The sequence below is a fragment of the Molothrus ater genome, chromosome 30 (assembly GCF_012460135.2).
Source record: "Molothrus ater isolate BHLD 08-10-18 breed brown headed cowbird chromosome 30, BPBGC_Mater_1.1, whole genome shotgun sequence".
NCBI classification, from domain to species: domain Eukaryota; kingdom Metazoa; phylum Chordata; class Aves; order Passeriformes; family Icteridae; genus Molothrus; species Molothrus ater.
In genome coordinates, this window is record NC_050507.2 from 1,784,190 (window position 1) to 1,806,433 (window position 22,244).

Below are 22,244 nucleotides of genomic sequence, written 5' to 3' on the forward strand. Positions count from 1 at the left end.
CAGGTCTCCTCCCCGAGGTGACAGTGGCAGAGGAAGCGCCAGCCCTGGCTCCAGAGGTGCTCCCCGAGGAGGAGATGGAGCTGGAGCCAGAGCCCTCTCTGCCCCCTGAGATGACACCCCCACCCTCAGCTCCCCCAGGTGGGTCTGGGGAAACACCGGGGTTGGGGTTGGGGGGTGGGTGTCTCTGGGGGGGCTGTGATATCTCACTCTTCCCCCTCTCTCTACCCCCAGCTCTCCGTGCCATCTCACCTGCACGGACCCCAGCGCTCTCCCCTGATGCCAAGGAGGACGAGGTGCTCGAGCCCCCCACCCCAGCCCTGCCTGAGCCCCCTGGCAGCCCTGGCATGGCCATGGACACCGACCCCCCTGGCTCCCCACCGCCACCCCTGGGTTCTCCCGCTGTCACCCTGGCCCCCGCCGAGCCCCCTGAGGATGAGGAGATGGAGATGGCCGGTGCCGAGGGGGAGTCCCCAGCCAGCCCCCCTGGAGATGCCCCCCAGGGCAGCCCAGCCCCTGAGCTGGGGCCCTTCCCAAGCCTGCCTGAGGAGGAGGAAGAGGAGGAAGAAGAAGCACCGAGGCTGGAGAGGGAGGGCACCAGTGGGAGCTCCCCGCCACTCAGCGAGGAGGATGCCCTGGAAGAAAGCCGGGCTGGGGGGGACCCTGAAGTCAAGGGGTCCCTTTCGGGGTCCCCCCTGCTCCTGGAAGCGGAGGAGCTGGGCCCTGAGACCCCCATGGAGGTGTGCACTACCAGCGAGAAGCTGCTGGGCCACGGGGACGAGGGGTGCCCCGAGCCCCCCGCGCTGCGCCCACGGCCCGACATCCTCAACGAGATCTCCAACCTGAGCCAGGGGGACACAAGCAGCAGCTTCCCCGGCTCAGAGCCGCTGCTGGGGTCCCCAGACCCTGAGGGTGGGGGGTCTCTGTCCCCTGAGTTGGGCCCGGCCTCTGCTGACGCCAGCCTGCAGAAGGAGGACGCTGGGTCGCTGCCCCTGGGCGCTGAGACCGATGACTCGCTGCTCTTCGAGCCAGCAGCCAAGGGGGACGGGGACAAGAGCCGGCGCCGCAGCTCCCCGGGGCGCTCCCGTGTCAAGCAGGTACAGGGGGACTCCCCTCACCACAATCCTGGGGGGACCCCTCGCCCTGAGCGCCCTGCTGGGGCCACATCCCCTCACTGGGCAGCAAGTAGGCGAGGGCTGAGCGCATGCCGGGGTGGGATGGGGGCAGTGCCCCTCTGCTGCCCTGGCATGGGGGTCCCACTGGGCCTCCCAGTGCTGGAACTCCCCTCTCCCGTTGGCCACAGGGTCGCAGCAGCAGCTTCCCTGGGCGGAGACGCCCCCGAGGTGGCTCCCACGGGGGCCGGGGCCGAGGCCGTGCACGCCTGAAGTCGACCACCTCGTCTGTTGACACCTTAGCAGTAAGGCTGGGCTGGGGCAGAGTGGGATCCAGGGAATCCTTGAGCTGTTGAGAGTCTTCCCCATCCCCTTCCCTATCATCTCACCCATGGAAAGGCTTAAGAGCCCTTAGTGTGGGGTGGGTTGGGGTCTTATGGGGTCTTATGCCTGCACCTTTGCTGAGTCTGGGGGCTTCACCACAAAAAATAGGGCAGGTACAGAGCTTCCCCCTGGGGAGGGGTTCTGCTGGCCCTGCATCTTCCTGGTGCCCCCCAGACTACACAGAGAGGGCATCCTCAGTGCTGAGCCTCCCTCTCTGTCCTCAGCTCGCTGATGTGGAGAGCTCGCCCAGCAAGGAGGAGGATGAGGACGATGATGACACCATGCAGAACACAGTCGTCCTCTTCTCCAACACAGACAAGTTTGTGCTCATGCAGGTAACCAGGGCATGGCAGGATGGACAGATGGACAGGGTGGGACAGACTCTGTCTCTCCTCTGCCAGCTGTGTCTCCTCACTCACAACCTCTCCCCCCAGGACATGTGCGTGGTGTGCGGCAGCTTCGGGCGCGGGGCTGAGGGGCACCTGCTCGCCTGCTCCCAGTGCTCCCAGTGCTACCACCCCTACTGTGTCAACAGCAAGGTGAGGAGGGGGCCCAGTACCCCCAGCCTCACCCCAGAACTGGGCTGTGCCCCCCCAAGGACACACAAGGTCATGCCTGGCCCGTCCTTGTGTGTTGAGTTGTGCTCTGGCATGTCCATGCCAAGCCCTGGGGTGTGGATGTGGGGTTCCCCACAGCCACAGCGAGCCTGGGGACCCTCGTGGCCGTGCCCAGGGCTCACGTGGGTGCCCTGCCATGTCCCCAGATCACCAAGGTGATGCTGCTGAAGGGCTGGCGCTGCGTGGAGTGCATCGTGTGCGAGGTGTGCGGCAAAGCCTCGGACCCCTCGCGCCTGCTGCTCTGTGACGACTGCGACATCAGCTACCACACCTACTGCTTGGACCCTCCGCTGCAGACCGTGCCCAAGGGCGGCTGGAAGTGCAAGTGGTGTGTGGGGGGACACGAGGGGATCAAATTTGGGGTCTAAATTTGGGGTGCTGACCCTTTGGGCACCTCTCTGCAGGTGCGTGTGCTGTGTGCAGTGTGGGGCTGCATCCCCTGGCTTCCACTGCGAGTGGCAGAACAACTACACCCACTGTGCACCCTGTGCCAGCCTGGTTGTTTGCCCCTTCTGCCGTGAGAAATACGTGGAGGACGATCTGCTCATCCAGTGCCGGCACTGCGATCGGTGAGCACCGTGCCCTGGGCTCCAGAGGCTCGAATCTGGGGTCCTCCAGGGGGAGGCTGTGGCGTTTGAGGGTCCCCCGTGCTTCCCACAGGTGGCTGCACGCCGCGTGTGACAGCCTCTTCACTGAGGAGGAGGTGGAGCAGGCTGCGGATGAAGGTTTTGACTGCAGCGCCTGCCAGCCCTATGTGGTCAAACCCGGTGAGTTCATGGGGCAGGGGGAACTCTGGGGGATCTGGGGGGGCGTTTGAGGGGTGTGGGACTCACCTGCTCCTCTGCTTTCCTGCCACAGCGCCCGCGCCTTCCGCAGAGATGATCAAAGCCAAGGATCCAGGTACGTACAGTGCCCTGCTGGGCTTCCCAGGGCTGTGCCATCATCTGGCCTTGCACCCAGTGCTGCTATGTGTCCCCAACGCTGGTGTTTGTCCCCTCAGAGCCGCAGTATTTCCGCTTCGAGGGCGTGTGGCTGACGGAGACGGGGATGGCCGTGCTGCGTAACCTGACCCTGTCACCCCTGCACAAGCGGCGGCAGCGCAAGGGCCGCCCGGGCACCCTCAACGGGGATGGGGGGCTGGAGGGGGGCGACCCCCTGGGCCCTGAGGACAAGAAGGACGGTGACCTGGACACCGATGAGCTGCTCAAAGCTGATGGTGGGTGTTCCTGCTGGGAGAGCGGGGGGGTGGCAGTGTTGGGGTGTCAGGGGGTCCCACTAACGTGCACCCCCCAGCAGTGGGTGTGGAGCACATGGAGTGTGAGATCAAGCTGGAGGCTCCGGCCAGCCCTGACCGCGATGTTGGAGCTGATGGGGACTCGGGGAAGGGGCTGGAGGATCCTGAGGAGTGCAAGAAGAGGAAGCGCAAACCGTACCGGCCTGGTGAGTGTCCTGCAGTGTCCTGCAGGCCCTGAATCCTTCTGGGCTCTTCTGTGACCCTACTGTGATCCCCACTCCTTCTCTGCCCCCCAGGCATCGGTGGGTTCATGGTGAGGCAGCGCAAGTCCCACACGCGGCTCAAGAAGGTCTCAGCAGTGCTGCCAGACGTGGGGCGTGAGGGGCTGAGCACCGAGGGACACCCTGAGGATGGTAGGGCCCAGTGATTCCCCTTTTCCCCCCCTTTTCCACCCCTTTCCCCCCCCTTTTTTCCCCTCTTTTTCTCCTTTTCCCCCCACTTTCCCCCCCTTTTTTTTCTCCCTTTTTTCCCCCCTTTCCCCCTCTTTTCCCCCCCTTTCCCCCTCTTTTCCCCCCCCTTTCCTCCTCTTTTTCTTCCCCCCGTTCCCCCTTTTTTTTCCCCGTTCCCCCTTTTTTTTCCCCCCGTTCCCCCTTTTTTTCCCCCCGTTCCCCCTTTTTTTTCCCCCGTTCCCCCTTTTTTTTCCCCCATTCCCCCTTTTTTTCCCCCCTTTCCCCCTCTTTTCCTCCCCTCCCCCCTTTTTTCCCCCTTCCTCCCCTTTTTCCCCCCTTCCCCCCTTTTTTCCCCCTTCCCCCCTTTTTTCCCCCTTCCCCCCTTTTTTCCCCCCTTTTCCCCCCTTTCCCCATTTTTTCCCCTTTCCCCATTTTTTCCCCTTTTCCCCCACCTTTTCTCCTTTTTTCCCCCCTTTTCCTTCTGCCACTTCCTTCCACCCCTTCCCACACCTTCCCTCCATTTCCCATTCCCTTCTCACCGCCAGGGATGTGCGGGGCCCCTCAGGTTGCACCTCACCCGTGGCACAGGACCATCCCCAGACCCTTTTTGGGGGGTGGGTGTTCATTGCTGGGGGGGCTTTTGCAGGGGCTCCTGGTGACGTCCCAGCCGAGGCTGGCCTGGATCCAGGCTCGGGAGAGGGGGACGAGAAGAAGAAGCGCCGGGGACGGAAGAAGAGCAAGTTGGAGGACATGTTCCCCCCGTACCTGCAGGTGGGATGGATGGGGGAGCTGGAGGTGGGTGGGGGGATGGATGGGGGGACCCCCACATGCTGACAGAACCCTCCCATTGCAGGAGGCGTTTTTTGGGAAGGCACTGATGGACCTGAGCCGCAAGGCACTGCTGGCAGCAGGCGGGGTTGGGGATGGGGCCGCCCGCCCCGCCTTGGGCCAGGGTGCCCCAAGGCCCAAGGGGGACCCCAACCTCGCTGGGGCACTGCAGGGGGGCACCCTGGACAGGAGGGAGACCCCTACCCACCCCCGAGGTGAGTGTGGCCAGGAGTGGGTCTGCAACCCAGGATGGGGTGGTTACAGGGGTTAGTGAGGGGTTGTTGTAGGTTCCTAGTGGGGTTGGAGGTCCTTGGGTTTGTTGGGGCTTGTCCCTGGGGTTAATATGGGTCCCTGGGTTTTTGGAAGTTGTTGGGAGTCCCCAGGGTGGCTGGGAATGGCTGAGGGGGTTGTTCAGGACCCCTGGGGTTGTTGGGGGTCTTGAGGGGATATTGGAGGTCGCTGGGGTTGTTGAGGTTTGTTGGGGGTTGTCCCTGGGGTTAATATGGGTCCCTGGGTTTGTTGGACCTTGTTGGAAGTCCCCAGGATGGCTGGGAATGGCTGAGGGGGTTGTTCAGGGTCCCTGGGTTTTGGGGGTCTTGAGGGGCTATCGGAGGTTGCTGGGATTGTTGGGGATCCCTACCGGGGGCTCTGAGGCTCCTTGGAGAAGGCCGAGGGCTGTGAGGGGCGGCCATCACCACTGATGGAGGACGCTGGGGCTCGGGGGGGATCCTGACCCTGCTCACTGAATCCTGGGCTACCCTGCAGGCGACGACAGCACTGACGGCAGCGCCGCCGCTCCCGATGACGATGGCAAGGACGACGCCAAGGCCGAGGAGCTGGGTGAGACCCCTGTGGGACCCCCAGAGCCGAGTCCTCCACGGGGCACAGGGCGCCTACAGCCACCGAGACCAAGCTCTATGGTTGAGGGATCCGCTCTAGGCAGGGCTGAGCTCTATGGTCAGTCCCATGATGCCGGTGACCATAGAGTGGTGCTTAGAGCGCCCCCTTGTGGCGCGGTGCCGCTGGAGGACCGAGGCACTCGTGTCCCTTGTTGGGTGGCGGGGGCTGCTCCATGGGGTCCCCAACCCTGAGCAGGGGGTCCCCAGGGGGCTCAGGGCACTTCCTGATTTTTCCTCAGGGGCCGACGAGCCCAAGGATTCCCCAGACCGTGGGGACACTGAAAAACCGGCCACCCCAGGCGAGGGAGCACTAAGCTCTGACCTCGACAAAATCCCCACGGAAGGTGAGACCATCCTGTGCCCCCTCTTCTGCTGAAGGGGTCCCAGGACCGTGACCCCGAGGTTTCTCCCCATCAGTGTGGTATTTGCACCCAGCTCCTCCTGCGTTTGCCTCTGCAGAGCTGCCCAAGATGGAGAGCAAAGATGTGCAGCAACTCTTCAAGGACGTGCTGGGCTCGGCAGAGCGCGGGGAGCAGCCCCTGAACTGCGTGGCCGCGGGGATGGAGGCCGGGCAGGACCCCAGCCGAGCACAGCGGCCGTTCCTGCAAGGAGACCTGCAGCTCTCGGGGCAGGGTGGGTGGAATTGGCAGAGCCCCCATCATCCAGGAGGTCCCTGGAGTGTGTGGTGAAGGGCAGGGCTTGTTTCCAGCCTCAGGAAAGCCAAACTCACTCGCTCAATGGTGCCTGTGGTATCTGAGAGCACAGGCTCCTGGGTATTCTCTGTTGCTGTGGGGGTGAATCTAGGAAAGAATTTGGGGGTTGTGCTGTCTGGGAGTTGTTTGGACCCCCAGGGTAGATGTAGGTTTGTGCCCGAGCTTTGCTTTCCCTGCAACCCATCTTGTTTCCCTCACAGGGAGCGTTTCCCTGGGCTCACTCTCTGGATCTGTCTCCTTGGACTCATACTCGGGGGTCTGCCAGTCCCCATTCCTTGATAACAGGTACTTAGAGGAGCTGGGGGTCCCCTCTTTGGAGGAACTGAAATACAGGGTGTCCTGAGACCCACTCTTCCTTACAACCTGACAACCTGTGACGCTCCTCTCCACCCAGGGAGCGGAGTGGCTTCTTCAGCCCAGACCACTGCGAGCCCGAGAGCCCCTGGGCCAGCAGCTCGGCCGCCACCACCCCCTCGACCCCCACGACGCCCACGACGGAGGGCGAGGGTGACGGGCTGTCCTACAACCAGCGCAGTTTGCAGCGCTGGGAGAAGGACGAGGAGCTGGGTGAGCTCTCCACCATCTCCCCTGTCCTCTACGCCAACATGAACTTCCCCAACCTCAAGCAGGATTATCCAGGTAGGGCTCTGGGGGGGCTGCAGCCGCCCCTTTGGGGTGAGGGTTTGAGGGTATGGGTGGAGTGTGACTCCCCTGGTTCCTTTTTTGAGGGGACGTCCCAGCTGTTCTGCCACTGAAGTGTTCTTTAAAGTGGGCAGGGGGTCTCAGTTCTGTTTCCTGGGCTGTCCCTTCACATGAGGGTGGGACAATGACCCACCAAGGATAGGAGTGTGCTCCTCAGGTCCGGGCTAACGTTGCTTTCCTCCCCTGTATCTGCTCGTACTGGACTCCCAGACTGGTCGAGCCGCTGCAAACAGATCATGAAGCTCTGGAGGAAAGTCCCTGCCACGGACAAAGCTCCATATTTGGTGAGTGCCAGGAGGTCAGTGGGGTGGTGGGGCCGGGGCACCGGGGGGCTGCAAGTCAGCTGGCTTCGTGTCTTTGTTAGCAAAAGGCCAAAGATAACCGGGCGGCTCATCGCATCAACAAGGTGCAGAAGGTACGTGAGGCGCGGGGAGGTGCCCGGCGGCCCCGGCCCAGCCCTGGGGGACATTGCTGTGCCCGCCCCAGCCCGTGCCCAACCCGTGGGGAGGGCGGGAGGGCTCCCACAGCGCTGACAGCCTGGCTCTCTCTGCAGCAGGCCGAGAGCCAGATCAACAAGCAGACCAAAGGGGAGGGACTGCGCAAGCCTGAGAGGCCCTCGCTGCACCTGCGGATCCCGGCGCCGCCGGGGGCACAGCCCGTCTACATCAGCAGCCCCCCCGCCACCGGCGAGGGCTTCCTGAAGCCCCCAGCGGGTGCTGGAGGGGGACCTGAGTCTCCCAGCGAGCTCTTCCTCAAGCTCCCGCCCCAGTCCCCTGCCCAAGTGCCTTCGCACGATCCCTACGGCGCGGCCCCCGCCTACGCGCTGGAGCCTCGCTTCCCCTCGCCCCTGGGCCAGAGCCCCACATCGGGGGCTGCCTTCCAGCCCTTCCCTAGCCAGCCCCAGCCCCTCACAGCCCCCCGTGCTCCCCCTGACTTCCACCCCACCCCGCCTGGCACCCCCCGGCACCAACCTGGCACCCCTGACCCCTTCCTGAAGCCCCGGTGCCCCTCCTTGGACAACCTCTCGGTGCCAGGGAGTCCTGGGGCACGGCCCCCTGAGGCCCTGCTCTCTCCCCTGCCTTTTGGGGAGCAGAAGAAGGGTCTGGATGTGAAGAAGGAGGATGGGGGAAGCCTGGGGGTCTGCTCACCTGGCTATGCTTCTGCCATGGGTTATGGGGACTCCCCAGGTGGCCCCCACCTCTCGGCTGCGGAGCTGAAGGCGGCCGACGTCTTCAAAGCCCCCATGACCCCACGGGTCTCTCAGGTAGAGCCGCAGAGCCCGGGGCTGGGGCACCGGCCCCCTGACCCCCATCCCCTGGCCCCCTCACCCCCAGGCCACCCCGATTTGTACCGTCAGTCTCCCTACCTGGACCCCTACTCACAGCCCCCGCTGACGCCCCGGCTGCAGCCCCCCGAGGCCTGCTGTGCCCTCCCGCCCCGCTCCCTGCCCTCTGAGCCCTTCTCCCGCATCCCCGCCAGCCCCCAGTCCCAATCCAGCTCCCAGTCGCCCCTAACCCCCCGCCCTCTCTCCAACGAAGCCTTCTGCCAGTCCCCAGTCACCCCTCGCTTCCAATCTCCTGATCCCTACTCCCAGCCGCCCTCCCGGCCGCAATCCCGGGATCCCTTCACCCCACTGCACAAACCCCCTCGTCCACAGATGCCGGAGCCGGGGTTCAAATCAGTGGGGGCGGCTGGCGGAGGTTTTGGGGGCGCCCCAGCAGGTGACCCCCATGCCAAGGCAGCAGCAGGGCCACAGCCACCCTTTGCCCGCTCTCCTGGTGCCAGCGTTTTCCCGGGCAGCCAGCCCCCCATGCGCTTCACCTTCCCCCCAGCTGTCTCAGAGCCACTCAAGGGCTCCCCATCCCACCAGCCCCACGGGATCAACAGCCATTACGGCTCTGGGAAGCCCCAGAGCTCGGCCTACGCCTCGTCCCCCAGCTTCCACCAGGCCAGCAGCCCGCTGGGCCCTGGCACTGCCGCCCCTGACTCCTACAGCCTCTCGCCCCTGCGGCCCCCGTCGGTGCTGCCGCCGCAGCCCCCGGCTCCCCCGCAGCAGCAGGACCCTTCTGGAGCCTTCCTGCCCCGCGCTGCGCTGGGACTGACGGCCGACAAGAGGGAGGAGGTGGCTGCAGGGCTCTCAGCACCCCCAAACCGGGACCTGGCAGAGCTGCCTGGTGCCCAGGATGGGGCTCTGGGCACTATGAGCCAGTCGGAGCTGGAGAAGCAGCGGCAGGTGAGGTCTCTCCTGGGATCTGGTTGCATCCATTTGGGTTTGGGAGAGAATGAAAGGGAAAAATGGGCTGTGAAGGCATCAATGACCACTCTGTGTATGGTTGGTTTTTGGTTTTGGTCCTGTTGCTGCTGGGCTCTAACTCTGAATTTTTCTCAGCGCCAGCGGCTCCGGGAGCTGCTCATCCGCCAGCAGATCCAGAGGAACAGCCTTCGGCAGGAGAAGGAGAGCGCGGCTGCTGCCGCCTCCTCCTCACCAGCTGGCTGGGCACCTGAGAGCGGGCAGAGCTTCGAGCTGAGCCGGGGCATGGCCCCGTACCAGCCAGCACAGGTGGGAGAGCTGGGGCATGGAGGGCATGGGGAGGATGTGGCTGATGGAGGGGCACAGGGGGATGATGTGGCTGATGGAGGGGCGTGGGGGGATGCAGTTGATGGAGGGGCATGGCAGGGGAATGTGGCTGATGGAAGGGCATGGGGGGATGCAGCTGATGGAGGGGCATGGTGGGGATATGGCTGGTGGTGGGGTATGGGGTGGAGGAATGTGGCTGATGGAGGGACAAGGGGAATGATGTGGCTGATGGAGGGACAAGGGGAATGATATGGCTGATGGTGGGACACAGAGGGGGGGATGTGGCTGATGGAGGGACAAGAGGGATGATGTGGCTGATGGTGGGACACAGGGGGATGTGGCTGATGGTGGGACACAGGGAGGGGGATGTGGCTGATGGATGGGTGACTCTTTTTTCCTTCCTTCTTGCAGGACAAGGCTCTGCTCGGGACTCTGGCCACGGCAGCAGGCGCTGGGAAGCTGCCTGGCTCCGTCATGGTGCAGGCAGCGTTCACGCAGGACGAGCGGCTCTCCCGGCCCCCACCGGCGGCCACGCCAGCCATGCTGGACATCAGCGGGCGGTGGGTGCCCCCTGGCAGGGCCACGGGCTCAGCATGCACGGGTGGGAGCTGGCAGACATCACACCCGGACCCCCAGCTCGTGGGGATCACTCTGGAGGGAGGGGATGGCTGTGGGTTTTCAGGTGCTTGGCACAGTCTGAGAGGGATGGGACGTGGCGTGTCGGGGCTGTGCCAAGCTGGTGCCAACACCACGGTGTCTTCCAGGGCGGCGGTGGGGCCCCCCCAGGCCTTCTACCCCCGTGGGGTCTTCCCATCACCATCCCCGCAGCAGCAGCAGCAGCAGCAGCACCTCTGGCAGCAGCAGCAGCAGCAGCAACAAGCGGCCGTGGCAGCCCTGAGGCTCCCTGTCACCTCCCGCTTCGCCCCCCCGGCTGCTGCCACCCCCATGGGCAGCCTGGGCACCCGCCTGCCCACCCCTGCCGAGGCCGTGCCCCCCTCGCCAGCCGCCCTGGGCGCTCCTTTCATCGAGCTCCGACACAACGTGCAGAAAGGACCCGGGGGTGTGGTGGGATCTCCCTTTGCCCCCCAGGCGCCCCGGCCTCGATTCTTCCTGCCCGGGGAGGAGGGCACCCCCCAGGCCCTGTGCACCCCCGTCATGCCCCTGCAGGCGCTGCCATCCCAGAAGGTTCCAGCACCGCTGCCACCCGCGTCCCCACAGGGAGCTGAGATGGGCAACAGCCACCAGCAGCCCCACGCCAAGGTGGCACCTCCACTGCCAGCACCCACCCTGGAGCTGCAGCAGCACATCCCTCCACGCCCCCTGTCCTCCGGTGCCACCCTCCGCCCCGAGGGTCCCAAGGATGGCCCCACTCCAGACCCTGCGCCGGCCCCAGGGAAAAGCCACCTGAGCCTGGAGGGGGGGCGGCTGCCCTGCGATGTGCCCGTGGAGCCTGATCTGGATGACGACTTTGGCTCCCACAAGGACTTGGAAGATGATGATGATTTGGCCAACCTTAGCCTGGATCCAGATGTGGCCAAAGGGGATGATGACTTGGACAACTTGGACAGCCTGGAGACAGCAGACCCCCACCTCGATGACCTGCTGAATGGTGATGAGTTCGACCTGCTGGCCTACACTGACCCCGAGCTGGACACTGGTGACAAGAAGGACATCTTCAACGAGCACCTGCGCCTGGTGGAGTCGGCCAACGAGAAGGCAGAGCGTGAGGCCCAGCTCAAGACAGAGCCACCAGCACCCACCTTGAAGCTCCCTGACCCTGGGGACAGCAAAGATGTGACCCCATCTGCGGAGGATCAGGAGGTGCCCAAGGAAGGACTGGTGTCTGGGATGGGCTTGGGACTCTCTGCCTGCCCCACGGGCACTGTGCTGGCCCCTGACCCAACTTTCAAGGCGCAGGGTGCAGAGGCAAAGGCCGGCTCGCTGCCCACTGATGTCAAGCCCAAGCTGGAGGATGGCTGCCTGAAGACCTCACCCTGCCAGTTCACCACCACTGGCCCCCCCATCAAGTCAGAAGCACTGCAGGGCACAGATAAAATCTCTGCCTCGCTGGGGCTGAGTGTCAAACCTGGCCAGACCCTCCTGAGCTCCAGCACCGGCCCCACTCGCCTCGGCATGACTCAGTTCTCCAACAGTGGCCACGCTGGTGTCCCCGTGCTGGAGAAGGACCCCTACACCGGCCCTGGCCGTGGGCTGGCAACTGCCCAGCTGGGTGGCCAGAGCAACCCCTTGCTGGAGAAGTTTGAGCTGGACAGTGGAGCTTTGGGGCTGGGCAGTGCCCGGCACTCGCCAGCAGATGACCTGGACAAGATGGAGAGCTCATTGGTGGCCAGCGAGCTGCCCCTGCTCATCGAGGACCTCCTGGAGCACGAGAAGAAGGAGCTGCAGAAGAAGCAGCAGATGTCAGCCCACCTGCCCCGTGGCACCCCCCACCTCCAAGCCCCAGGGCACCCCATGCTGCACACAGGGGCATCTGGGCAGCCTCCCGAGGGGCAGCCACCCCGTCTGGGCACCCCTCAGACTCCCCTCCAGCTGGGGCTGGTGGCCCGGCCACCGCTGCTGCCACCACAGCCCCCCCGGCTCAACGCACCCCAGCAGGGCCCAGCTCTCGGCCCCCACATGGGCATGGGCTCTGGGCAGCCCCACGTGCTGTCATCCCCCCACGGGGTGCAGGTGGCCCTGGGGCAGCCCCAGCAGAGCCAGCAGCAGGTGCTGGTGCAGAAGCCAATGGCCGGGGTGCAGCCCCCCAGCCTGGGCCTGAAGCCCCCCCAGCTCGTCATGCAGCAGCAGTTGGCCAACAGCTTCTTCCCAGACACAGGTAAGGGCTGGGGGTGATTTTTTGGGGGGAGCACAGGGCCCTTTTGGGTGGGGTGCATAGGGCTGAACATGCTGTGGTTTCTGTCCCAACAGACCTGGACAAGTTTGCGGCCGAGGACATCATGGACCCCATTGCCAAGGCCAAGATGGTGGCACTGAAGGGCATCAAGAAGGTGATGGCTCAGGGCAGCATCGGGGTGGCCCCAGGCATGAACAGGTAACAGACAGGGGGATCTGGGGGCACGGGGTGGAGCAGGCAGGTTGCTTTGGCTCTGGCTCACAGCCCATCTCTGTGTGTGTCCCCAAAAGGCAACAGGTTTCCCTGCTGGCCCAACGGCTCTCGGGGGGCCCGGCTGTCTCTGAGATGCAGAACCACTTATTGGCAGGGAGTGGGCAGGTGAGTGGGGTGTCCAGAGGGTCTACAAGGGTCTCTTGGGAATGGCAGGCCAGAACTGTTGGTTTTATATCTCTCTGAGGGGATGGAGTCTGTGGGGAGAGGACAGAAATCCACATCACGTATCCCAAACATTCCTCTTTCTTCCAGGAGCGGAGTGGCACAGACCCAACCCAGGCTCGCCCCAACCCACCAACCTTTGCACAGGGCGTCATCAGTGAGTACTGACATGGCAGGGCTGGTGTGGTGTGGGACAGGGCTCACCTTGGCCCTGGGGCTGGGGTCTGCACTGACCTGGGGGTCTGCACTGACCTGGGGGTCTCCACTGACCTGGGGTCCCCACTGACCTGGGAGTCCTCACTGACCCAAGGTCTCTGCTTACCCGGTGTCCCCACTGATCTGAGCCCTCTCCCCATGCCACAGACGAGGCTGACCAGCGGCAGTACGAGGAGTGGCTGTTCCACACGCAGCAGCTGCTGCAGATGCAGCTGAAGGTGCTGGAGGAGCAGATCGGGGCGCACCGCAAGTCCCGCAAGGCGCTCTGCGCCAAGCAGCGCACGGCCAAGAAAGCCGGGCGGGAGTTCCCTGAGGCTGATGCTGAGAAGCTGAAGCTGGTGACAGAGCAGCAGAGCAAGATCCAGAAGCAGCTGGACCAGGTAGGACTCTGCATGTGGGTGGGCACCTTGTCCCTGGTGTAAATGGGATGTCCAGCTGTTCCCAGTGCCAGCCTCGTTATTCCCGACTTCAGCACTGTGCCATCCCCAGTGCAAACTGAGTGATTTCCTCAGAGTCAATGTGCCATTTCTGGCTCTACTGCCCTGCTGGCCTCAGCACTGATGCTGTGCCAGTCCTGGTATTAATTCCCTGCTGTTCCTGGCACTGATGTCCCACTATTCCTGGGGCTAATGCCCTGCTGTTCTGGCACTAATGCACTGCCATTCCCAGCACTAATGCCCTGCTGTCCACAGCACTGATGCCCCACTGGCCCCAGTATTTATCCTGTGCCATTCCTAGTGCTGATGCCTTACTATCCCCATCAGTAAAGCCATGCCATTTCTGCTGGTAGTGGTGTGCCATTTCTAGTACTGTTATTGTGCCATTCCTGATGCTAATCCTCCCTTTCCTTGGCATTAAATCTGTGTCATTCCTGATACTATTGCTCCCCTGTCCTGGGCATTAAATCTGTGCCATTCCTGATGCTATTGCTCCCCTGTCCTGGGCATTAAATCTGTGCCATTCCTGATGCTATTGCTCCCCTGTCCTGGGCATTAAATCTGTGCCATTCCTGATACTATTGCTCCCCTGTCCTGGGCATTAAATCTGTGCCATTCCTGATGCTATTGCTCCCCTGTCCTGGGCATTGAATCTGTGCCATTCCTGATACTATTGCTCCCCTGTCCTGGGCATTGAATCTGTGCCATTCCTGATACTATTGCTCCCCTTCCATGGCATTAAATCTGTGCCATTCCTGATGCTATTGCTCCCCTGTCCTGGGCATTAAATCTGTGCCATTCCTGCTGCTGATGCCCCACCATCCTTAGTGCTAAGGCTGTGTTGTCTCCCTGTTCCTGGCACTGATTCCATGCCATTCCTGGCACTAAAACCCTGCCATTCCTGGCACTGACACCCTGCCATCCCCCATCAGGTGCGGAAGCAGCAGAAGGAGCACACCAACCTCATGGCTGAGTACCGCAACAAGCAGCAGCAGCACCAGCACCAGGCCTCAGCAGTGATGGCCCTGAGCCCCTCGCAGAGCCCCCGCCTCATGTCCAAGCTCCCAGGCCAGCTCCTGTCAGCGCACGGCGTGCAGCAGCCCGGGGGAGCCCTGGTGGGAGCGCAGGGCCTGGGCCAGCAGCCAGGGCAGCCTGGGGGGCTGCGCCTGCCCCAGGGCGGTGTGTCCATGGCCGTGCAGCAGGGTTTGTCCTTCATGGGGCAGCAGCCTGTAGGGAATGCCCCCGGACCTGGATCCTCTGGTGCATTTTTCAGCGGGAACCCGGCGCTGCGCGGGCTGGCGGCTGACAGCAGGCTGATGCAGGAGCGGCAGCTGCAGAGGATGCAGCTGGCACAGAAACTGCAGCAGCAGAACATGCTGGGCCAGGTGTCACTGCAGCAGCAGCCAGCTGTGATGGGACAGACGTCAATGCAGCAGCCAGGTGTGATGGGACAGGTGTCGCTGCAGCAGCCAGGTGTGATGGGACAGGCGGCCATGCAGCAGCAGGGCGTGATGGGACAAGCATCAATGCAGCAGCCGGGTGTGATGGGACAGGCAGCCATGCAGCAATCAGGTGTGATGGGACAGGCAGCCATGCAGCAATCAGGTGTGATGGGACAGACGTCACTGCAGCCATCAGGTGTCATGGCACAAGCATCGATGCAGCAACAGGGCGTGATGGGTCAAAGCTCCATGCAGCAGCCAGGTGTGATGGGACAGGCATCGCTGCAGCAGCCAGGTGTGATGGCACAGGCGTCCATGCAGCAGCCAGGTGTGATGGGACAGACATCGATGCAGCAACAGGGTGTGATGGGTCAGGCGTCCATGCAACAGCCAGGTTTGATAGGACAGAGCTCGATGCAGCCACAGAGCATCATGGCACAGACGTCCATGCAGCAATCAGGTGTGATGGGACAAACTTCAATGCAACAGGCAGGTGTGCTGGCCCAGACATCGCTGCAGCAGCCAGGCATGATGGGCCAGGCATCCATGCAGCAGTCAGGTGTGCTGGGCCAGGCCCCAGTGCAGCCAACAGCCGTGCCAGGGCAGCCTGGCCTGCTGGGCCAGCAGCAGCAGCAGCCCCCAGCCCCACAGCCCGGCGCAGGGGCTCAGCCCATGGTGCCGAAGCAGCCGGGGCTGTTGGGCAGCCAGCAGAGCCTCCTGGTGCAGCAGCTCTCGCCCCAGCAGCAGCCAGGCGTGCTGGGCCACGGGCCAGGGCTGCAGCACCAGCCTGGTGTGCTGGGCCACCCCCCAGGCCAGCGCCAGGTCGTCCTGGCCCCCCACCAGCAGCGGGTGCTGGGCTCGCCCCAGCTGACACCGCAGACTCCAGGGCTGCTGAGCCACCGGCTCGTGCTCTCCCAGCAGCTGGGGCAGTCTCGGGCACTGCTGGCTCCACAGCAGCAGCAGCAGCAGCAGAACTCAGCAGTGGCTGCCCAGCCAGGTCTCCTGGGGCTGGGCCAGGGGCAGCCCTCCATCCAGCACTTTCCGCAGCACGGGGCGGGGGGCCAGGCCCCCTCTGTGCTGCACCTGAGTCAGGGAATGCAGCCGGCCCCGGCGGTCCTGGCTGCCAAGGACCAGCCCGCGGGGATGGACGGCAGCGCCCTGCACGCTGAGGGTGGGGAGAGTGGGGGGCAGCTGCACGGGGAGCAGCAGGGAGCCCTGAACGCCCCAGGGCTGGGGGACCCCTCAGCCCCCAAGCACCAGGCTGAGCTAGGGCAGGGCCAGCAGCTCCTCTTGAGCTCCCCACAGCCGGGTGTTATGCGGGCAGCCCCCGGGCAGCCAGGTGCCCTCCTGGCCCCGCCGCTGCAGAGCCCTGGGGCTGTCCACCCTGAGCTGTCCCAGCAGCACGGGGACACGGCTGGGGTGGCAGAACAACCCCTGGGCTGTGGGACAGGCCCAGCACAGGCCATGGTGCCGGCACCGCGGCCCCCAGAGCAGCCAGGCAAGGGGGTGGCAGGGGCCCTGCCAGGGCAGCCACAGCCCCCACGGCTCCAGAGCCCCGTTCAGCACAAAGTTGGGCCAGCGTCGGGCACGGCCACTCTCCCCCCAGGTCTCCTGGGGCAGGTGCCAGGGCCGGTGATGGGCCAGATCCGGGCGCAGCTCCAGGGTGTCCTGGCCAAGAACCCGCAGCTGCGGCATCTGACGCCACAGCAGCAGCAGCAGCTCCAGGCCCTCCTGGTGCAGCGGCACCAGCAGAGCCTCCTGCAGCAGAACCAGGCACTACGGACCCCTGGTCCCTTCCCCGGGCAGGCCCCGGATTACAGCTTGCCCACTACCCGCCAGCCCCCTCGTCCCATGGGGTCCCTTTTCCAGCCCAGGGCAGATGCCCCAGCAGAGGCACAGAGCAGCTCTGCCACCGAGGCGGGGCGGGCACTGCCAGGGCAGCCTCCCCAGCAGCCCCTGGCTGAGCTGGTTCAGGCAGCTCTGGCTGCCCGTGGCCCCCAGCCCGGCCTCATCCGCCTCCCCACGCCACCAGCCCCCTCACCCCTGGGCTGTGCCCCCCAGCACCTGGCCAGCCCCGAGCAGAGCCCCCAAGAGCCAAAGAAGACACCACCAGGGGTCCCAGCCTTGGCCCCCAGCCCTGCAGCACCCACGGAGCCAGGGCTGACTGCCACACCAAGCGGGGCCCTCCCTGAGCCAGCACACGGCCCCTGGGACCCCGAGGCACCTGGGGTGGACCCAGCTGACCCTGCTGAGACCCGCATCAATGGGGCTGTGCCAGAGGGGGCTCCTGCAGCAGGTGAAGCCCCCCAGGTGTTGGTGAAGCAGGAGCCGAAGGAAGAGGCGGCGGCAGTGGCGCAGTGTGAGGTGGATGGAGACGAGACAGCAAAACCAGAGGCCAATGGGGACCCTGGGGACAGCCAAGCCAACAGCCTGCTGGCCCCGGGTGGGCGCTCCGAGGCTGGGCACCTGCTGCTGCAGAAGCTGCTGCGGGCCAAGAACGTGCAGCTCTCGGCTCAGAGCCCAGGCGAGCTCAATGGGCACATGGAGAACCGGAGCGCTGGGACGGAGCCACGGCCACAGTCACTGCTGCTGGGCCGGGAGGTGAGCAGGAGAGGCTGGGCTGGGGGTGAGATGGGTGAGGGACTGTGCTGGCACAACTCATGCCCCCTTTTTCCCCCTTTTTCCTCCTTTTTCCTCCTCAGGACCCCTCCATTGCCAGGAAGCCAGCACCCACCAAGCCTAAGCGGGTACAGAAAGGCAACGAGCGGATCCCAGCGTCCCGCAAGAAGCTGCGCAAGGATGAGGGGCTGCGTCCTGGCGAGGCCCTCATGAAGCAGCTGAAGCAGGTATGGCCTTGTGTGATGGTGTTCACAGGGGTTCTTGGATGAGAGAAGAGACGAGGATCTGACTCTGTGTTTCAGAAGGCTTGATTTATTATTTTATCATATATATTACATTAAAACTGTACTAAAAGAATAGAAGAAAAGGTTCTCATCAGAAGGCGAGCTAAGGATAGAATAGCAAAGAATGATAACAAAGGTTTGTGGCTCAGGCTCTCTGTCCGAGCCAGCTGGGCTGTGATTGGCCATTAATCACAAACATTTAACATGGACTAATCACAGATCCACCTGTTGCATTCCACAGCAGCAGATAATCAATATTTGCATTTTGTTCCTGAGGCCTCTCAGCTTCTCAGGAGGAAAAATCCTAATGAAAGGATTTTTCCTGTAAGATGTCTGTGACAGCCGTGGGCCAGGGTCTGGCAGGGGGCTTCCTTTGCCCTCGTCCCTCCCCCCTCACCACTTTGTCCCCAGGAGCTGTCGCTGCTGCCCCTGACGGAGCCGACCATCATGGCCAACTTCAGCCTCTTCGCGCCCTTTGGCAGCAGCCCCATCAACGGGAAGAGCCAGCTGAGGGGCGCCTTTGGCAGTGCTGTGCTCGACAGCGTCCCTGATTACTACTCCCAGCTGCTCACCAAGGTGAGAGGGGGGTTGTCCCCCTTATCTGAGGGTCCTGGACCATCCTGCTGTTCTCACCCCACCGTCTCCCCCCAGAACAACCTCAGCAACCCACCCACGCCACCCTCCTCGCTGCCCCCCACACCCCCTCCCTCCGTGCAGCAGAAGATGGTGAATGGTGTCACGGCCCCTGAAGAGCTGGGGGAGCAGCCCAAGGATGCCGACCCAGCCCGTGAGCCCCACGGCCAGAAAGGTGAGCCTGGCTGGCACAGGGGTGGCACAGAACCGACAGTGCTGCCATCTGTCACTCCCCTGCCCTGTGACGCCTCTCACTTCTCTGCAGATGCACCAGCTGTGGAGGTGAAGAGCCTGGACCTGCTGGCAGCACTGCCCACCCCTCCACACAACCAGACCGAGGACGTCAGGTGAGAGCCCCTTTGTGGTGACCCCCCACAAGTGACATCAGCTCCTGCATGGGTGACACCAGGCTGTGACCGTGTTCACAGGGGTCTTAGGATGAGGGAAGAGACGAGGATCTGACTCCATGTTTCAGAAGGCTTGATTTATTATTTTATGATATATATAATATTAAAACTATACTAAAAGAATAGAAGACAGGATTTCATCAGAAGGCTGGCTAAGAATAGAAAAAGAAGGAATGATATCAAAGGCTTGTGGCTCAGGGTCTCTGTCCGAGGCAGCTCACTGTGATTGGCCATTAATTAGAAACAACCACATGAGACCAGTCACAGATCCACCTGTTGCATTCCACAGCAGCAGATAATCAATATTTACATTTTGTTCCTGAGGCCTCTCAGCTTCTCAGGAGGAAAAATCCTAAGGAAAGGATTTTTCATAAAAGATGGCTGTGACACCAGGCCCTGTGGCCCCTGACACCTCCCTCCCCACAGGATGGAAAGCGATGATGAGAGTGACTCCCCCGACAGCATCGTCCCTGCTTCATCCCCTGAGAGTGTCCTGGGCGAGGAGTTGCTCCGCTTCCCGCTTCTCAGCGAGGCCAAGCCAGAGCTGGAGGAGCGTGTGCTGTCCCCCATCATCCCCATCATCCCCCGGGCCAGCATCCCAGGTGGGATGGGCTGCAGGGGTGTGTGGATCAGGGCAGGAGTGGTCTGTGGTCCATAGGGATGGGCAGGAGGGAGTTTGTGGGATGTGCAGCACAAGGAGGGGGTTTGGAGCATGTGTGTCAGGTAAGAAGGGATATGGATGGGGCAGAATGGAGTTCCTCGTCTAGGAGGGGATAAAGGGAGCCAGGGGAAGGGCCTTTGGGAAGTGTGGGATGTGAGGGAAAGGGATTTGCAGAGTGGTGGATTCCCTGCAGGGATCTGGGGCAGCTGGGTGGGCTCGTGGGTGGCTGTTGGTCTGCACGGTTCTGTGACCCTGGCTCTGCTCCCCACGGCTCTGACCCCCCTCTCCCCACACCAGTGTTCCCCGACACAAAACCCTATGAGGTCGCAGAGCCCTTTGGGGCTCCTCCAGGGAAGGTGGGGGCAGCAGGCCCTGGAGCCCCGTGGGAGAAGGGCAAGGGCAGCGAGGTGTCTGTCATGCTGACGGTGTCTGCAGCAGCTGCCAAGGTGAGTGAGGGGATTGGGAGATTCAAGACCTTTGGGGTCTCAGCAGTGACCCAACACAGTGACACCTGTGTCACCCTGGACCCATCCTGCCTTCCTCTCACCTAGAACCTCAATGGGGTGATGGTGGCCATGGCTGAGCTGCTGAGCATGAAGATCCCCAGCTCCTATGAGGTGCTGTTCCCCGACGGCCCTGTGCGAGCAGCTGTGGTTGAGGCCAAGAAGGTGGACACTGATATGGCTGGTGAGTGTTCCCCTTGTCCCCCCATGGCCCCCCATGTCCCCGGGCTGGGACCCCCATGACGGGTGGTCCATCCCTCTCCCAGGAATGCTCGGAGGGAAGGAGAAGGCTCTGGCTGGGAAGGTGCCGGACAGCAGCTCGGAGTGGCTGAAGCAGTTTGATGCAGTGCTGCCAGGGTACAGCCTCAAGGGCGAGCTGGACCTCCTGACGCTGCTCAGACAGGTCAGTGCTGTGCAGGGGTCCCCGCAGGGCTGGGAGACATGGAGGGGGGTTTTGGGGTACCCATGGGGCTGTGGGGGTGAGCAGGGATTCTCTGGTAGGTCCCTATAGGTCATCTCATGAGTGCAGGGAGCTTCTTGAGGGCTGGGTGGCCATGGGCTGTTGCTGGGTCTGCCAGGAAGGAGTCCAGGAGGTCCTTGCAGGGTTGGGGGCATGTGGGATGCTGATGCCCCTGTGGGGCCAAAGACCCCTCCCTGCAATATTCAGGGAGGTTGGGGGTCTCCATCCCTGCAATGTCCAGGGAGGTTGGGCATCTCCATCCCTGCAACACTGACCTGTGCCCCCCTCCCCACACCACAGGAGAGCCCTGCTCCTGAGAAGACCCTTCACCACTGCTACGTCAACAACGTCTCCAACCTGGATGTGCGGCAGCTCTCTGTCCTGCCCCAGGAACCCTCGCCCCCGCTGTCCCCCTCCGTCCCCTCCCCATCCAGCCCCGCCGAGCCCACCAGGGTCCCCGACCCCGAGGCGTCCCACGAGGCAGCCCCAGCCCCGTTGTCACCACTGCCACCGGCCCCCTCGCCAGCCCCCCAGGAGGAAGGGGCCACGGCTGCCCACTCCCCTCCCCGTTTCAAGCCTCGCTCGCGGCCTCTGGAGGACGGGGACGAGGCGAGGCCGCGGCTGAAGAAGTGGAAGGGGGTGCGCTGGAAACGGCTGCGCTTCCTCGTCACCATCCAGAAAGGGGGAGCCAAGCGTGACGGGGACAAGGAGATCGCCGAGTTCATCGACAAGCTGGGAACCACGCTGCGCCCCGAGAAGGTGCCGCAGGACATGCGCAAGTGCTGCTTCTGTCACGAGGAGGGCGACGGGGCCACCGACGGGCCGGCCCGCCTGCTCAACCTTGACCTCGACCTCTGGGTCCACCTGAACTGCGCCCTGTGGTCCACGGAGGTGTACGAGACTCAGGGAGGGGCCCTGATCAATGTGGAGGTGGCTCTGCACCGTGGGCTGCTCACCAAGTGCTCCCTGTGCCAGAAAACCGGCGCCACCAACAGCTGCAACCGCATCCGCTGCCCCAGCGTGTACCACTTCGCCTGCGCCATCCGCGCCAAGTGCATGTTCTTCAAGGACAAGACCATGCTGTGTCCCCTGCACAAGCTGAAGGGGCCCTGCGAGCAGGAGCTCAGCAGCTTCACCGTCTTCCGCCGCGTCTACATCGAGCGGGACGAGGTGAAGCAGATCGCCAGCATCATCCAGCGCGGGGAGCGGCTCCACATGTTCCGCGTGGGCGGCTTGGTCTTCCACGCCATCGGGCAGCTGCTGCCCCACCAGATGGCCGATTTCCACAGCGTCACGGCGCTCTACCCCGTGGGCTACGAGGCCACGCGCATCTACTGGAGCCTGCGGACCAACAACCGCCGCTGCTGCTACCGCTGCACCATCTGCGAGAACAACGGGCGCCCTGAGTTTGTTGTGCAGGTCATCGAGCAGGGCCTGGAGGACCTTGTCTTCTCTGACTCCTCGCCACAAGGTAAGGAGTTGGGATATGCCAGCGTCCAACCTTTGTGCCAGTGGCTGAGCCACACCAGAGGGTGGGGGCGGTGGAAAATGGCTTGAGGTCCCCATATTCAACCCGTGGCACTCAGTGCTCTGCTCTGGTGATGAGGTGGTGATTGGTCACTTGGACTCGATCAGCTTGGAGGTCTTTTCCAGCCTCATTCATTCTGTGGTTCTCCCTTCCCTGAGTGCTCTGCTCTGATGGTGATTGGTCACTTGGACTCGATGATCTTGAAGGTCTTTTCCAGCCTCATTCATTCTGTGGTTCTCCCTTCCCTTGGCA

The 22,244-nt window shown here is 63.4% G+C and overlaps 1 protein-coding gene across 1 annotated transcript in view; it reads left to right on the plus strand.

Annotated features, from left to right (window-relative positions):
- The window catches only part of KMT2D (lysine methyltransferase 2D), a 30,187-nt gene that overhangs the window by 4,805 nt on the left and 3,138 nt on the right, over window positions 1-22,244 (plus strand). Inside the window, 39 exon segments of the mRNA XM_036399849.2 lie at window positions 4-138; window positions 232-1,094; window positions 1,301-1,414; window positions 1,718-1,828; window positions 1,928-2,032; window positions 2,257-2,438; window positions 2,515-2,679; window positions 2,771-2,877; window positions 2,969-3,010; window positions 3,111-3,326; window positions 3,407-3,550; window positions 3,641-3,757; window positions 4,440-4,564; window positions 4,647-4,836; window positions 5,387-5,461; window positions 5,760-5,864; window positions 5,980-6,153; window positions 6,434-6,518; window positions 6,628-6,872; window positions 7,146-7,219; window positions 7,300-7,350; window positions 7,489-9,168; window positions 9,325-9,495; window positions 9,925-10,073; window positions 10,278-12,349; window positions 12,442-12,565; window positions 12,658-12,745; window positions 12,893-12,959; window positions 13,166-13,398; window positions 14,388-17,498; window positions 17,600-17,743; window positions 18,212-18,376; window positions 18,452-18,608; window positions 18,699-18,780; window positions 19,267-19,442; window positions 19,799-19,947; window positions 20,053-20,188; window positions 20,271-20,407; window positions 20,765-21,935. Of these exon segments, the coding sequence (XP_036255742.1) occupies window positions 4-138; window positions 232-1,094; window positions 1,301-1,414; window positions 1,718-1,828; window positions 1,928-2,032; window positions 2,257-2,438; window positions 2,515-2,679; window positions 2,771-2,877; window positions 2,969-3,010; window positions 3,111-3,326; window positions 3,407-3,550; window positions 3,641-3,757; window positions 4,440-4,564; window positions 4,647-4,836; window positions 5,387-5,461; window positions 5,760-5,864; window positions 5,980-6,153; window positions 6,434-6,518; window positions 6,628-6,872; window positions 7,146-7,219; window positions 7,300-7,350; window positions 7,489-9,168; window positions 9,325-9,495; window positions 9,925-10,073; window positions 10,278-12,349; window positions 12,442-12,565; window positions 12,658-12,745; window positions 12,893-12,959; window positions 13,166-13,398; window positions 14,388-17,498; window positions 17,600-17,743; window positions 18,212-18,376; window positions 18,452-18,608; window positions 18,699-18,780; window positions 19,267-19,442; window positions 19,799-19,947; window positions 20,053-20,188; window positions 20,271-20,407; window positions 20,765-21,935 (13,437 nt within the window).